Source organism: Nylanderia fulva, unplaced genomic scaffold, assembly GCF_048542155.1.
Source record: "Nylanderia fulva isolate GAGA-0341 unplaced genomic scaffold, ASM4854215v1 Scaffold29, whole genome shotgun sequence".
Classification (NCBI taxonomy): domain Eukaryota; kingdom Metazoa; phylum Arthropoda; class Insecta; order Hymenoptera; family Formicidae; genus Nylanderia; species Nylanderia fulva.
In genome coordinates this window covers 408,035-425,601 of record NW_028190358.1, presented here as the reverse complement: position 1 = coordinate 425,601, position 17,567 = coordinate 408,035, and the positions used below count along the sequence as shown (strand labels likewise).

At 34.6% G+C, this 17,567-nt stretch overlaps 1 protein-coding gene across 3 annotated transcripts; it reads left to right on the top strand.

Annotated features, from left to right (window-relative positions):
• Window positions 1–565: 565 nt before the first annotated feature.
• On the top strand, window positions 566–17,567 carry LOC114933064 (uncharacterized). 3 transcript variants are annotated; one of them, XM_029305503.2, is made up of 12 exons: window positions 566–797; window positions 2,458–2,598; window positions 3,252–3,380; window positions 3,503–3,669; window positions 3,814–4,033; window positions 4,143–6,548; window positions 6,627–6,974; window positions 7,145–7,519; window positions 7,704–10,289; window positions 11,087–11,207; window positions 11,403–11,830; window positions 13,309–17,567. In XM_029305503.2, the coding sequence occupies exons 3-12, from the start codon at window positions 3,254–3,256 to the stop codon at window positions 13,365–13,367; spliced, it is 6,837 nt and encodes a 2,278-aa protein (XP_029161336.2). In that variant the 5' UTR covers window positions 566–797; window positions 2,458–2,598; window positions 3,252–3,253; the 3' UTR covers window positions 13,368–17,567. The 3 variants fall into 3 exon arrangements, with proteins under 3 accessions (XP_029161336.2, XP_029161334.2, XP_029161335.2); XM_029305501.2 differs by having other exon boundaries at window positions 4,143–6,974; XM_029305502.2 differs by lacking the exon at window positions 566–797 and adding an exon at window positions 1,081–1,593 and having other exon boundaries at window positions 4,143–6,974.

Genomic DNA, 17,567 nt, shown 5'->3' with positions numbered 1-17,567 from the left:
TGTATGCAATAACATGTGTGCGATTCAGGTTTCAATTTAAATAATTATAAAAATCTTTCCTTGCTTACTTCTGTCAACTCTACATAAAAACAATGGTGAATATTGTCGGTGGTATGCAGTAAATTTGATTTACTGTATTAATTTATTACGCATTTACGTTTGATTTACTCGAAAAGGGCTGCAATGACAGCCGAGATTTTTATTAATTATTACTGGCGAACCTTAAGGATTATTATCTGTTAAATAACTATAATAGAGAGAGAGAGAGAGCGCTTAATATTTAACATTTTTATCTAATTATATATAAATGACGCGATACGGTAAGCGCATTCTCGGTAAATTCCAAATTACATGACATGAAACTCGTGACATTAAGCTAGAAGAAACATCGGGAGTCGGTCTCGACGCGATATTTGACATTTACGATAAAATTGATCGAGACGCAACAATTGGAATTTAAAGCGTTTCGAGGTTATGGGACGTATCATGTACAATTAAAAACGATTGGCAAGATGGCGCGTCGTGAAATACCCAGCCTGCCCCGCGCGATTGATTTGCGCATGTCAGTTGTACGCATTGCAAATGGCGGCATCTTGTTATTGTTCATGGCGTTTTATGACTTGTCTCTTTATATTAGCGATTATGTCGAGTTTTTTCGCGATCCCTGCCGCGCGCTGTGTGCTCCGAGTGAAATAAGGGCCGCGCGGCGTGTGACGGATTAAGATCAGCGGCCGGGTGGTGTGCCTCCGTGTGCCACGGACGCGTGAAGTCCCGCGACAGTGTCGGAAAGAAATGGGGTAACGTTGAAAATTTTCCTGTGTGTTCATACGGTATCGAAGTCGGCGCTGTGCGCGACTCGGGAAGCGAGATCTCGCTGCTATCCTCGTCGCCGCGACCTCCGCGTACATCCGCGTGAGAAAACCAAACTGAGGGAAACGGCGAAGGGAGGGAGAGAGAGAGAGAGAGAAAGAGAGCGAGAGAGAGAGAAATAATTCCGGACTTTTGACGGTCTATCTTTGAGCATGCTTGAGGAGCCCACTTCACGTTATACCTCCCCCGACAGGGACAAAATGGTGGGCCCCCCGTCGATATCCGATGCTCCGGATCTGCCGTATTTCGACGAAAATCGTTACGTTGCCGACCGGGACGGCACGTCCGGCCCGCGGAAACGTCGTATCCCGTCGACGCGGGCGTCCGCGTCTCGCGCCCACCTACGAATATGCGATCTATAACCTATTTCCCGAGACGTTGCTGAGGCGAGCACGGGTGCCCCCGCGCCTCGGCCGCGCTTCTGCACCCGTGGATTTTAATTGCCTGTTCGTCGGAGACGGGCCCGTGTGTCTCCGAGGAGGGGTCGCGGCTGACGCGCGCGCGGCCGCACGCTCGCCCGAGAGAGCGCGTCGAGGAGGCGGCGCACCGGCTGCCTCGCGACCGCTCGGGGCTTTCCCGGAAATCCAAGCGCGAATTATAACCTATAGTAACGCTTCGTGTTCGTGGGCCTCGCTTTTTGTTTATGCGCCCCCATGTTTTTCTCATTTTCTTCTTCGCTTTATCGATTCTATATTGTGCTAAATAACACCTTTCCTCGATGCGGTAATGTGTCTCTCTCTCTCTCTCTATCTCTCTCTTTCTCTTTCGTGTCATTGTCATTGGATAATTATCTTTCTGCGCTAGTATGTAAATTACCGTCTTCTTTTTTTTTTTTTTCCCCACTTTGTCAAGAGTTTTTTTCGACGGGGCGCCCTTTGTCAAATATTTTCTGACGCGTACGTGCACGCGAATCCGAAATGTTGAAAATATTATTAAAAATTATCATATTCTTCTTGGAAAGATGCGCGCATATGTGTGTGTATGTGTGTGTCTCGTATTTATATTATTGGCACATAATGAGAACTATATGCCATTATAAATATGAGATACGTATAAGAAGTGTTTTCATTCTTTTCTTTTTCTTTTCTTTTTTTTTTTTTTTTGTATCATATTTTGGAATTAATTATCTAAATATTGCAAGAGTAAAATTGAAAAATTTATTAATTTTAATTTATTTATGTCTGTATGTTGAATTTTATATTTTGATATATTTACAATTTTTTTGTATTCAAAATTATTTAAAAATGTTTTCTATGTGTTGAAAATATTTGTGACGTATAATGCAAACTTGTTATTCTTACAATCTTGTATATGTTATTTTCTTAACAAATACATTTAAATACACATATGTTATTTTCTTAGAGATTTTAGAAAGACCTTTAATTGATTTATATTTTATATATTTATTTATATTACGCATTTGCAAGTTATATTTTGTTAACACATGTGCGCACATTAGGAATATATAGTGTCATCTAACAATATTATATATTATATACATTAATGGTTGTATATACACAAAACTTGTTTTAATAATGTTTGTGTTCTATATAATTTAATTATTCCAATTTTTAATTTGTTTGACAGTAAACAAGATTAGTAGCTCATACCAGTGTGATTTGGAGCTGTCGGTGTACAACTGATACTCGACATCTCATCATCACACATATTGGAGCAACACCCTGAGGCGTTCCTAAACTCTCTGGGTAGTTATGTGATTTGTGATTGGTACGTATATCTTATTATATTTAAATGTTATTTCGTTTCTATATAAATTATACTTTTGTGTTAAAAACTCAGACAAGAGATTATTATGGTTATGTTGATTATCATTGAACATTATTAATTGAACGTTAGAATTGAAACTAGTTCTGTGATTTTGAACAATTAAATTTATCTGAGAAATTACTTTATGAGATGACATTGATAACAAACAGAAGATAATTTTGTGAATAAAGAAAGTGAGTGAGAAAAAGAGACAGATTGATAGGCAAAGTAGAGGGGAGAAGGCAGAGAGAAAGAGAAGAGAAATATATTTTTATTCGTGTGTAATTTTTTAATAACATTTTCTTATAACTTTCTAAATTATAAATTAAATTTTTATATTAAATTACTAATTAAAAATTCTTATATAAATATGTGTATATGTGTGTGTGTGTGTGTGTGTGTGTGTGCGTGTGTGCATGTCAATCACAAATATTACACTAGCGTTGCAATCACTATTATTTCATTATTTTAAAACTTGGCAAATATTAAAAATAATTTGTTTATTATTTTTATTATTATATATTGATGTTTTATATTTATCATTATTTTCTATATAAAGATAAATCTACTTTTTATCAGTATTAAGATAATATATGTAATAATAAATATTACAGTCATGGCGGCAGATAGTGATGGTGATCGGATTGTGACGGTGGTAACGTGCGAGGGTAATCATGACGATCCAGAGTTTCGTCAAAAGTTGAAAATTATCGTCGACCGTCTTAATGATTTGCTTTGCAAAGGTAAATCAATCGATATAAATTTTATTGATCCAAATAAGGGTGTATAGTAATAATATGCTATTTAAATAATATAATATTAATAAGCAGATTATGTTTAGCTTATATATTTTTACAATTTATAGAAAAAGGAGATGGGCTGAGAGTAAATAAGGTAGAACCATGGAATTCTGTCAGAGTAACATTTTCAATACCCAGAGAAGCTGCTCTGCGACTTCGAGAGTTAGCAGCTCAGGGTTCTCCGACGCTTACACAACTTGGCATACTTTCAGTGCAGGTCGAAGGAGATCAGGTAATTATGTAATAAATAAATGATTATATTTTTTTACAATATATTCTTATACTATTATAATAATAAATATTTTTTGACTTTTTATGGTTTGTGATCCAAAATAGATCAAAAGTATTACATGTTATTATATTCTTTTATTTACAGGTAATATCTTTGCGAATAGCAAGTCGCTTCGGTGGAGATGCACAAGAAATTGTGCTGCATTCTGGAACCGCGCAAGATGGCGGAGCAAAATCGCAAGGCGATACTACTAATAATACAGCTACTGCTGACGCTAATCCTTCAACAGCTTTGCCTGGTCCCAGTCATTCCACCAGCATTTCGTCAGCACTACGCAATGTTGCTCAGATAATAGCAGCTGCTGGTAAGCTCTCATAAATTGATCAAATAAATTTATAAAAATAAAAAAACAAAAACAATATGGGTTACATAAAATATATCAAATTGTACATATATAATTTTTTCTTTTTCAGGAACATCGTCGGAAAAAGCTCCACAGTTTCGTTCTCCAAATGTAGTTGCACCTACTGATTGTGATCCTATTCCACCGTTTCTTGCGAAATCAGTCCAATCCACATCAACGAGCAATGTTGGCGTTTCTGGGAACCAACAAGTGACTAATTCCAATGCATCGCCCAGAAACAACTACAATGTTCTTTATCCATTTACCAGTATGACGCACGCTGCTCAAGCAATACACAATCGCGAATCGCAGAATACAACAATTAAGAATACGATGCAATTCAAACACCATGCGCAACCGCCGCCCCCCTATCCATCTCAGGAAAATTTGGCAACGGTTACGGCACTGACGACCGGTCACACGACCACCCAACCGGTCGTTACCGTTGGACAACTAACAAATCAATACAAACCCACGACGATTGCTACAACATCTAGTCTGTCACCAAACAACAGTACCAATCTGGCAGGGACTTCTAACGGCAACGGAAATCAGGTCGCCAAATCCAGTCCATTACTCGTGAATCTTTTGCAAAATGATGCTGGTTCGCACTCAAATAACATCGTACCTGGTCAAAAGATGGTAACACCGGGTGTCGACAATTCTGGACTTACCAATCGTATGAGACCCACCAAGAAGCCTACAGGTCGAAGGAAAGATCTCCCTTCGCCTAACGAGTCGCCACCGAATTTACCGGATACTTTGAGAAGCGAAGACTTGATCGGAGGAACAGCGGCGACGACGACGACGACGACAACGACGACGACGACGACGACTGTTATTCCTGACTTATCTCAGACTTCTACATCGTCGGCATTCGCGACTGTCAACGCTAATCAACCGTCGACGCTTCCATCGCAGCAACATACGGTCAATGTAATCGGCGGTAGCACTGGACAAAACATGATGCCGCCCCAAACGGTACAGCATCAAGTGCCGCCCAGCGGACAGATGCAGCAGCAAGTTACATCGATCCTACACAATCAAGTACAAACGCAGCAAAAGTATCCCAACATTAAGCAAGAATTGGCTTATAGAACTGCTTCGCAGATTCAAATGCAGAATCAACTTTCTGCCAGGCACCCGGTAAATGGGCAACAAATTAGAACATCTTTGCAACAACGTCAACTGTTACTTCAACAACAAATAAACCAACAAATTGTCCCACAAGTCTCGACGACGCAGCAAAGTCTACTTCATCAACAAAATATAAACACATCGTTGCAAACCACATCTCTTAGCAATCCGTCACTATTACAGCAACAACAGCAAAATCAACAACAATTGCTACAACACTCAACAGTAGGCTTAAGCGTTCCGCAACAACGGCTAGGTTACTTAAACAGTCAACGTCAGCAAACTCCGTCGCCCTATCCGAGGCAACAGGTCCCGCAGCAAACGCATTTAAATCAACAAAATCAGACTCTTAATGTACAACAACAACTGCATCACAATCAAGCGAAGAACGTCAATATCAATATCAGTGCGACTACTGATTTTCGTTATGGACAGAGTCAAAATATCCTTAGTAGAAATTATCAATCTCCCTCAACGAGCAATGCTAATGGGACCACATGGAATGCACAGAGCAATTCCGCAGAGCAAATGCGCAGAGCTATTCCGCAAGGTGCTCAAATCAACACCACACGTCTGTCAGTCTCGAATCAGGTTTCAGGTGCCTTTCCTCAATGTGGGTCTCATATAAATAATTCTACTGCTAGCATTGCTTCGTCATCCGTCACTAAAACAGAAACTTCCGAGTCTTCGAAACCGGAAGAAGAGAGTCCGGAGCCAGAACCGGAGTACACTTCAAGTGGGAAAATAAGACAGTTTCTAATCAATCCTTTAACAGGACACTTGGAACCGATGCCCAGTGAAAGTTCAGATTCGGAGCCGGAGAGTGCAGTAGATAATCAGGACGATTTCTTCTTCTTTCCATCTCCGTCAAACGACAGATCAAACTCTATATTTTCCGACGACGACGCGGACAGTAATTTCTCGAGGAGAAACGACACGACGACAAACACGGATCAGTCTGATTCCGAAACAACGGCCAAGTCCACGGCCAGCGAAGGAAGTTTAAAGCATAGCAGACTAAAATCTAGCAGAGAGACCGCGCATAGTCCGATGCCAGGAGAGAAAATCAAATTAAGATTGAAATTGGAAAAATCCGAGCCCGTTACACCGGCTTATAAAGTTGACGTTTCTTTCGTGAATACGCCGCCCATGCGAAAAGCTGATAAATCTATGAATAAAATTTTCACAAGTGGTGTTCCAAGTACAGGGAACGATGAACCACCCCGAGTGCCTCCGTTACACATTTCTTTAAGAGGACGTAACGCTTCAGTAGTACAAAAGAAAAAGGAAAAGAAGTCTCTGAAGGGTGAGGGTGAGAGTGATCTAATCAAGAGAAGAGGTAAATTGAAAAAGATGAAGGAATGTATTGATGGAAATAAGTTGTTGCAAAAAAAATCACCATTGAGCATGATTATAGGGGGTTCATCTGCATCAAAACTATCTTTGTCCAATTCCACAATGATGAACAGTGCTAATACCGTTTGCAAAATGGGTAATGTGCTGCAAACTGCTATAACCAAACCCAATGCCTTAAAACAAGAATTACCAGTGGATGCTGTACGATTACAAACTGGTACTGTTACTAAGCCATGTACGAGTAAAAACAGCGATGTAGATGATATACCGCTGAATAGTAGAATACCGTCTCCATCAAAGCATAAATCTACCATTGTAAATCAATCTTTAAATACTCCGCAAGTTTTAACAAAGAATCAAGTGGATCTGGATGCACAAAATCATATGCAAGAACATAAAATAGGTGGAGGTAAGAGAGAGAAGCTATTTAATATTTACATAATAGTTTATATAATAGTGTATAAATAATTATTAATTGAGAGAAGCTATTTAATATTTGCATAATAATTTACATACTAGTGTATAAATAATTATTAATTGTATTTTTTCTTTCGTATAATTTATATGTTTATATTACAGGCAAAACAAAAAGAAGAGATTCTAAGAAAAAGTCAGAATCTGGAGATGGTTTACATCGGGAACAAAACCTTCTGTCAGGAGGTCGAATTTTAGATCAAGTGAAATGGAGAAAACTTGGTTATAAGGCTGATACAACTCAATCAATAAGAAAATCAGATTCGCTTTTAACTGGGAGTGGTTTTATTGTCAAGAAAATTGAAGAAATTCGAAGAACGAGTGATAGCGACATTAATAAACCAGCAATCGAAAAAAGTAATTCGGTGACTAATGTTGCTCCCAGATTAACAGAGCTTAATGGCATGAAGAAAGACTTAATAAGCCAAGACAAGAGAAGACGGTTAAGTTTAATCGATGAAAAAGATCTGCATTTAGGAGGTAAACAATTTTTTTTCCCTATTTTAATATAATAATAATAATAATAATAATAGTATAAAATCTATATCTTATAATAGTATAATATCTATATCTTATAATAGTATAAAATCTATATAATATAATAACAAAATCTATATTTATATAAAAATGCATATGGTGTAATTAATTTCTGAATATGTTCCAGAATCTCCAAATACAGAAGTTACACATTTTAACAATCAGAAGCCAGCTTCTGAATGTTCTGCAAGTACAGTACCAAGTATAAAAGCAAATGTCAGTCTGTCCTTTGAGGGCGATTCTAGTTTAAAATCGACAAATTCGTCGACGCAACAGGGCGACTCTAGAAATCCATCTAACAACCCTGAGAATAAGAATAAAATACCTGTGCATATAGAAACTACGACGAAAAATTCTCAACCACCTGTGGCTAGAATACTCACCGTCAAGTGTAAATCTGACAGAGATTATATAGCCACTGTCAAAAGCATCAGTCAGCAGCTGAGAAATATGGCTGACAAGAGTGAAACAAATTCCATTATGAATAAACATAACAAGACAGTCGAGTTGAATTGTAGTCATAAGAAGACAATTCAAAACCATATTGTAAAACAACAAATCGACAAACCAGCGACGGATAGCAAAATAGATAACGCGTCGCAAAGGATTAGTTTATTGAAGACTACATCAGGCAATACAGTAATCGGTAATTCGGTGGACCAAGTCTCTAGATCCCAGAACGTTGATGTACCCGCAAATAAACCGATCTTACCTATCGGTGAGATAAATGTGACCGAAGCGAAGGTGAAGCAAAAGTTACTCGAAAATACAACGGTACCTATTGGGATCGGTGTTGACGCAAATATCGAAAGAGTCGGCAGCAGCGGTGGCGGCGAAGACTCTGGCATCGAGTCGATGGATGCGCTTTCGGAAAAATCACCAAATCAAGGGGAGTCACCTTTGCATAGGCCGGCATCGGCAACCGAATCAGTGACACAGAGCAGCGCCAAGAATGTAATACAGGGGGAACCCACCTTATCAACCACCAATAAGAACGTGCCTTCCTCAACTAGTAGTAGTGATATGTGTTCAAATTCCCATTCGGAACTTCTCAAGTCCAGTGGCCCGCAAAGGTTAAGTCCTGTGTCTGTAGTAAGTTATCTTGAAAACCAATTGAATCGCAATATATCAAACTCTGGTGAGCATGACACAAAAAATGTGTCTAGTGAAACATTATCAACAATTCCGAGAACTGGACATAGTGATTTGGTTGTTAGTTTAGACGCAGCAAGTAATGACAAAAGTGTATCCAGTCCTTTAGTGACGGGAACAATGACTGTTATGACAGCATCTATAACCAGCAGTATGAATAGTGATAATAACTTATTGCAATGTGCGCATCAACAAGCAAAGGATTTCTCTGATAAGGATAATTCTAGTGTTAAATTAGAGAGTACTGTTAACCAAAATGATCAGGGTAAGGCAAACTCTAAACATGAAGAATCGAGAGCTGCGGAAAGCGTATCTGAGGATAGTACGAAAACGGTTGTAGAAAGTAACAGTGCAATTAGATTAAGCGACGAACCTCACGGACAAAATAATAATAATAATAATAATAATACTAATAATAATAATAATAATAATAATAATAATAATGGTGTGCCTATAATACAAAATCACGTTGCTTATAGTAAAGTTGACACGATAAAATCCGATAGTGCGCTCGCGAATACCAACGCGGCAACGGATAATTCTTGCTCGAACAATGAGAGTTGCAATCTAGAAATCAAAGTCGAATCCAAAATTAACGTAAAAGTGGACGATACCAGGCAGACCGATCGGTTCGAGGTTTCAAAAAATAGTAACATTTCACTCAACACAAAGTCCGCCAAGTTAGAAACGTGCACCGAACAAAATCAGAAGTGTAATGTACAAAGTCAGCAGAATCAGATCACGCTCAGAGAGCCCTCTGTAAATCTTCAAAAAGTGACGGACGATTTAGTTAAAAAAATGGTTAACGATTCGAGCGATCTGAGCGTGGGTGACATCCAGTCGCCTCTTGGCGAAGATCCGCAGCCTATCAGGATTACACCACCATTGTATACGTATTCTAATCCTGTGGTTCTGCAACGGGACGAAACTCCGAGTCCGGCAGCACAGAATCCTGAGGTGGACTCCAGCGATGTTGAACATCTTAAGCGTAAACGCAGGAGGAAACAGGATCTCGAGGGACGACACGATGTCATATTCATAGAAGATAATGATGAAGGGTGTACTCCCTTTGTGGAGAAACTAAATTCCACCATTGCAGAAGAGTATATCAAGAGACCGCCCAAGTCGTTACTGGAGCAGCTTCTAATAGATATTCCGAACGACAACAATGAGAAGAGGTCATTGAGAACCAGGTCGCAGAAGTTGAACAGCCCGGATATCGCGAAAACTCCGAAGAGCAGCCCCCACGGCCCTAAATTAGAGGAACGCCGTAGTATATCACCCTATGCGAAAGCAAGTCCAAAACTAGCGGTATCGAAACTGTCTCCTAACACGACAATAAAAATAGGGAAACGGAAAAGGCAAGAGAGCGAGAGTTCCGTTGCATCGAACACAGCTGATGATCCACAGCCAAGACCAGGTAAACGGAAATGCTCAGAGAATGCGGCAGAACTTATTAAAGCTTGCATGGGTGTAGAAGAGGCTGGTTCTATAAAGAAACAAGTGCCTGGCAAGGATGAGCAATGCAAGAAGGGATTCGTAATGACAAAGATTAAGAAAGGTATTTATTTATTTCTTATGTTATTATTTCTTTTTGTGTAGAAAGTTTTTTTTTTATACAAAAATTTGTTGTTTAATCTGTCTTTTTTTTACTCTTATTTTCCACATGTATCTTTCTACAGGCTGTTTAATTGTTAGCGCATCAAGTATTAATGATCGATTTTCTTTTCACGAATTTGAAGTTGCATGAGTATTCTTTTTTAGAGCGAAAATTTTATGAAATAATCTATTATCTAATTTTATGATTTACACTTAACATTACAATTTATTCTTTTGTGAAACACATACATATTTATAATATTATAATATAATGAATGAAATAAGTTCTCATAAAATTTTCGCTAAGGAAATCTCGAATTCACTAAGGAATTTCTCATTATCAGCTAATGTGGTAGGTAGATATCCTGTATATATTATAGATTTTATAATGTAACAAATTAAAGACTGCCAAAACAGAACTGTTTATACATATGTAAATTACAGACATATAAAAAATTTATTGATATTATAAATATTGTTATACTATTGTGAAAGAGAGGAAGAAAGAAGATATAAGCTTGTAATAATAGAAAATGTTACATTAGTTATGCACAAATGTATTGATTTAAATAACTGATTTACTGAAGAAATGAAATTGAAGAATATTGAATACTGCAATATTTGATACAAAGCTACCTCTTAATTTCATTTTAGTATACACTTAGAATTTTAAATTGATCCAACTCTCATACTTGTCTGAATTTATAATACTTGAGCCAGACTTATATGTGACATAAGCGGTTTTTTTTATATTTTTAGGTCTCGTTGTGGTAGACATTGATTCGTCTGATGACGAACCATTGATTGACTCTGTAGGAAAAGCAAGAGTTCGATTGTCAGATGAAACATCCGCTGCTTCCCCAAAGCCTAAAGATCAAAAGTAAGCAACAACTGATGCATTCTTTTATGATGCCCAGAAAATATAAGAGTAAGAAAAAAAAGAAAGAAAAAGAATCTCAGATTTGAGAGTTTTACTACATAATAAGATAAGCTACTTTAGAGCGAGTTAAGCTACAGCTGTTTCTGGCAGTCAAATTAATTCCAGTAATATATTAAATTTCAATGCCAATAATAGAGTGCAAAGAGAGAGCCGTTTGTTAACTACCAAGCAGCTGAATTCGACTATGGCGATGACGACGATAACGACGACGACGATGACAACAACAGCAACAACAACAACAACAGTGATTACAACGACTGCAATGACGACGACGACAATGACGACGTCGACGTTGACGACGATGACGATGACGACAATGACAACGACGACGACAATGACAGCTGCGGTGGCGACGACGGCTACGGGAACAGCAGCAGTTACTGTTGGGAAGGAGAGGTTACGAGGCACTTCTGTATCTAGCAACGAGTCTGTGGGCGAAGTAACGACCAGAAGATCTGTACGGCAGAATACAGCTTCACCGCTAGCTACACCAGCAAGCAATACTAGAGGTGCGTCCAGAACCTCTGAGGATATTAACAGAAGGAAAACACGTAGTGGTGCTGGTACGTAACTGATTTATTCTAAAATAGCTCATTGATAAGAGACACTTTATATCATTATTCCATTTTTAGAGATGTTGATTTCTTATCCCTCGATAAGCACGATGTTGTTTATATAAGGTGTCTGACATAAAGTGTCACACCGAAAATATTTAAGTAGATCTCGTTATTTGGAGACGATTTTTCCCCAGCAAAAATGTCGAGGAAGACCATTATTTTTTGCATATTCCCAATTTTTGCCATTATGTATCTTTATATTAACTAAACCTTAAATTAAAATTTCATTAAACTACTTGAAATTAATTGGAGAATGTGATTTTGTTCATATTTTATTTCTACGAGATTTAGTTTGCTTTAAAACCCTTTATTTTCAATTACTTATAACTCGAAAATGATTGATGCCTCAATATTTTTACTGAGGAAAAATTGTCTCCAAATAACAAGATCTACTTGTATATTTTCGGTGACACTTTGTATCAGACACCTTGTATTCTTAGAATATATTTTATATACACACGAAATATGACACATATACATATATAGAGTGTGTACTCCCGGAAAAAATTTTGAAAACTTGGTATTCTCATGGAATTTTATTTTACCTTGAAAAATCAGAGAATTCTCATGGAATTTGATTGGAATTTAGAGAATTTTAAAAAATTGTTCTTTTGATCATTTTACTCTTATTTAGCACTTAAGAAACATATGTCTAACATATCTTTGCAATATTTAAGATTTTATTAAAATTTTGTGATTTTTTTTTTATTGACAATCTATTTCAGTATCAAAATCTTATATGCAAGTTTCATAAAAAATTTAATTTTTTAATAGGTAACGTTTAAATAAATTAGTATTCTTTATTTAATAAATAATAATTTAATGAACAAATAAAACAACAGCTTAATAATTAATTTAAATAAATTAATATTCTTTAAGATCTTTATAATAAATTATTTTTTTTTCTTGTTTTTATTTTATATTATATTGCAAATGTTTTTAGTGTTTAGATATAATGATATATCTTTGTGTTATTATCTACATTAATTTTACAATTAATAAATCAATATCAAATTCTAGAAAAAAGTTGCACTCTTGCAACTTTCTAATCGTAGATATGAATAGAAAATATTAAAAAGTACATATATACTATAAAGGAATTTTTAAAAAAACTACATCTACTTTTCTGATTTTACCTGAAATTTTAAAGGATAATACCGGAAAGATCAGAGAATTCTCATAGAACTTTTTTACAAAATTTGAATAGACACTCTGATGTATTATAAAATTTATTACTTAATTATGGTTTTACGTCTGCACTATTTTTCTTTTTCGTTTCCACAATTTTTGGCATAATATTATATATCAAAGTAATAAAGTTGACAAATGTTAATGAAAACTAATGATTATATATGTTAATTGTGTATGTTTTACATACTGTTTTAATTGCAAACACCTTGTACAGTGATCAAATATTGTTTTAGTAACAGCGGAAACAGCGGAGCAAGCGAAACGGAGGCGAATATCCCGAGAAAACAAATGACCTTCGGGAAGTGACCTTGACAGTGATTAGCTACCGTCGCTCGTCAAGGCCTATCATCTGTCTGATTGTAAATCCAACATAAACGGGTATTTGATCGCCGTGTGGCTGGATCCCACCTGGTAAACCGGAAGGGGCCCCATTAGCGCACAACGTTGCTGTATATGTATCGGGAGTATTGTGTCAAAAAAGAAATAGCTAGACGGTGTGCAAAAGCAGTTTTGTACTATAAAACATTTATTGGCTGCTAGTTAGTCATACAAAGTACCTTCGAATTTTTTCTTGCTTGTTCTTCACGTGTTTTCGTTTTCTCTTTCTTTTTATCTTTTTCTTTTCTCTAACAAATAGATCATAAGAATTATATTGTTGTAAAATTTATGGAGAGTATATTTTATAAATCATTAATTATTAATTGTTATGTTCTTAAATGTTTAAAAGAATAGCGAACAAAATAAAAGTATTCTGCTTTTATTCTTTTCTTTCACCGTCTAGCATTTTCATTTGTTGTACTCCGATAAACAGCAAAGTTTAGTTACTCAGATTTAACTTGCTCACAATGCATTATATATATAAATATATATGTATGTATATATATATATAAATATATATATAAATATATATATATATATATATATATATATATATATACACTATAATCTAAGTAACTGAACTAACTCAAAACTGCCGAGACATTGTATGTAACTTTCTTTTACCAGTCAGATGTTTCATTCTTTCCTCGAGTACTAAATTTCATTCTTCAATGTGCAATTTTCTAACATTATATTGTCTGTTAGGTGTAAAAACAAGATATTTCAAGTTAGCTTTAGAAAAATCTAAGAAAATTTAAACTCGAACTATTTATGTTTCGAGTATCATCTTCTCTCTCATATAATTTCTTTCGTTCATTGTATCACTACAAAATAATAACAGCGGTAAAAGAAAGTCCAAATTGTTTAAGTGTCAAAAATATGAATTTGACTGTACTGCCGTAAGTAAAATCTATATTTATCGTGAATAAATTTATTAACCGGTGGAGCTCATAGATCACTACTCTGACGACTTTGCTGACAGACTCTGTTTAAGCATGTTTAATTTGTGTATACATATTTATTTATTGTGTGTCATCTATTTGTTATACAAGTTTTCCGTATATGCATGTGTAGGTAAAGTGTGCACATATTACATATATATATAAAACGTTATATGAATTTTTCACAAATTAGTTTTTGCCATATGCTGTAAGTTCAAGAAAAATATAAAGTAGTAACGCTTTTCGTACTTATCTATGCAAAAGATGAAAACGTTTTTTAAGCTGTTGGTCTGATATTTGGACAATTATATATCACATGATTATTTTGAATATATTAATAATTGTTATATCTTAAATATTGAGAATAATAAATTTACAAATTATAATAAGGACAATGACAAATGTCAATCATGTTTATAATTACAGAAATATGTATATGTCTTTTAATCCAACTTAGCGATTAAGTTTGTAGTTACATTATTATACGTTTTCATTTTTCCAACTCAGCAAACATAGTCTTTCAGTAAAAAGTTCGTCTTGAGTTACACATAATATTCAGAAATCGGAGGTATAGAACTTTTTTTAAAAAAAGGATCTTGCTTTATTCATGAAATATACAAACAGTGAACGTTGGAAGATATACATAAATATGCGAAGATGATAAGAATAATTATTATAAGAAAACTAATTAATACAATGTTAATTTGATATAGGTAATATATGGAATGAATATATTTTGTAAATAATTTCTTGTAAAGAAAAATGGACAAAGCACACCCTTTTCTCCCTATTGTGTATATATAGAAACTGTTTAAATTTTTATTAAATTAATAATAATTGAAGTATATCGTGCAAAAAATAAAAATCGTAATTGTCTCATTATTATTATAATTATTCTCTCGCGTTCATGTAATTAAAATATACTTATTCTTCTTATACAGATTTAGAACTACATTGAATTATATGTGCATACGTATATACAAGATCTATGTATGTGATTTATATCGATTATTGTTTTTGTGAACAGATAATCTAGTTTTATATTGTATAAATATAACTTACACACATAGACAGATAGAGAGAGATAGAGAGAGAGAGAGAAAGAGAGAGAAAGGGAACTAGAATGTGCGTGTATTATGCGTGTATTGTTGAGAATTTAAAGTTCTAGCTGAGCCTGAGTAGTCATCATCATGTAGCACTGTCCAAACGTTTCATAAAAATATGCATCTATTATACAATTCTGATAATAGAAATGTTTACACAGTGAACATTTAGAATATTGTTTATTAAATAACATTTCATTCATTATATACAAATATTAAGAATTAATTGACTTTACTTGCATTCTTGCAAATTTATTTATTTTTTTGCAAACTTTGAAAACTGTAAACAGCTTTCGTGAAAGCTTTAAGTATGTTCAGAGAAATATTCTAAATGCATTCTATTTAGAATATGAATCTGTATGATTATGATTACAGAATATACCATAGTCGATGTGTGTTAAAAATTGTGGATCAAAAGTTACATGACCCAATTTTATCACGATCATTTTTGAATGTACATGGTTTTGTACAAAAAAAATGCGATTTTTTATCACAGACCAAGTAAATATTTATTATATGATAAAGAAAGATATTATTGCTACAATTGTTACAAGCATAGAATGTACAAAGTATGATAAGTGCAGTGCTCAATTATATAGTATGCATACAAATTTTCTGATCAGTACTTTTCTCTCAAAGGTTCGATGGCTACCAGGCGGCACTTTAATAGAAAAAAATGCTTCTCTCACGCTAGTAATAAATGCCGAATTTAATGATATTTAAAATAGGAGAGAATTTCATCGATCTATACCCAACAAATTAAGAGACAGAAAGAGACTGCGTCTTGGGTTATAGCTTCGTTGAATTTATTTCCTGCTTTCAATATTAATTTAAGTTATTTAATTAGAATATTATTTGTTTATCAGAATTTATTTCTATGAAACACTGGGTCATATTGTATATAATAGTATACTTATTTTACTCGGATGGGAAATTACAGCCTGATTGTACATAAAACTATGAAGAAATGGGTACACACGACTTGTACGTTTGATTTAATTCGTATCCTATAACATAAATAGGATCGAGTGTAATATATATAGTAATTTAATATTGCAGAATATACAAGAATAATTGAAAAAAATATTGTAATTTTGATGTGTAAAATATTTTCTCTTTCACATTAGATAAGCTAGGCATTATTATGTTACAATTTTATCATTGAATATTACATTTATATGATTGTATAGACTATAAACAAAGCTGAGGTCTTTGTGTAAATATGAATATCTTAAATATAAGCGAATATTTAGCGCGCTCGCATAATTAAGGAGCTTTTAAAGTATTTCTGCCGTATAATCATGTATGTGTGTGTGTGTGTGTGTGTCTGTCTGTCTGAGTGTATACTGCGTGTATGTGTATATATGCATGCATATATATATATACACATATATATATGCATGTAATAAAGAGCAATTAATAATGCGCCAAAGATCAGATGTCGGATAACTGTTGGCAATCAACACAGTTGGAGAAGTGGTGTATGTGTGAAAAGCTCAATAAATAATTGGTATTAATATTGTGGTTTGTAAAGGGTGTAAAGTTTTACATGCTACCATCTCTGCGCAATCTATGTGAGAATTACACCGATAATAAATGATCACTTTATGCCTGTTTATATATTATTAATAGTCGCTTGACGAGCTCCTTAATTTTGTAGGCAAAGCTGCAAATATTATATTATGTATATGGATATGCGTTTTAAGATCACCAGATTGGGATGAGGTTTGATGACTTTAAAACCTGCTATATGCAAAACATTTGTATTTTTAGTATTTGGTTATATAATATACATATATATATATATATATATATATATATATATATATATATAATAGTAAAAAAGAAGAAAATTGATAATAATCTAAGTAGAGATATATATATATATATTTACTATATATGTATATATATATACATATCTCCATGAAATAAAGAATTAGATACCATATTATATTTGTAGAAATGATTGAGCACGTGAGAGGATATCGCGCTATGATTACGGAGAAAAAAATATTACAATTATATTATTACCTATTATTACACAAAATGAATACACAACATAGTAATTTG

Bases quoted from the DNA above. Each gene is read 5' to 3' on its own strand.
- LOC114933064 (XM_029305501.2), top strand. From the start codon at position 3,254: ATGGCGGCAGATAGTGATGGTGATCGGATTGTGACGGTGGTAACGTGC. The intron at 3,670-3,813 runs GTAATTATGTAA...TTTTATTTACAG, and splicing joins TGCAGGTCGAAGGAGATCAG to GTAATATCTTTGCGAATAGC. The intron at 10,290-11,086 runs GTATTTATTTAT...TTATATTTTTAG, and splicing joins AATGACAAAGATTAAGAAAG to GTCTCGTTGTGGTAGACATT.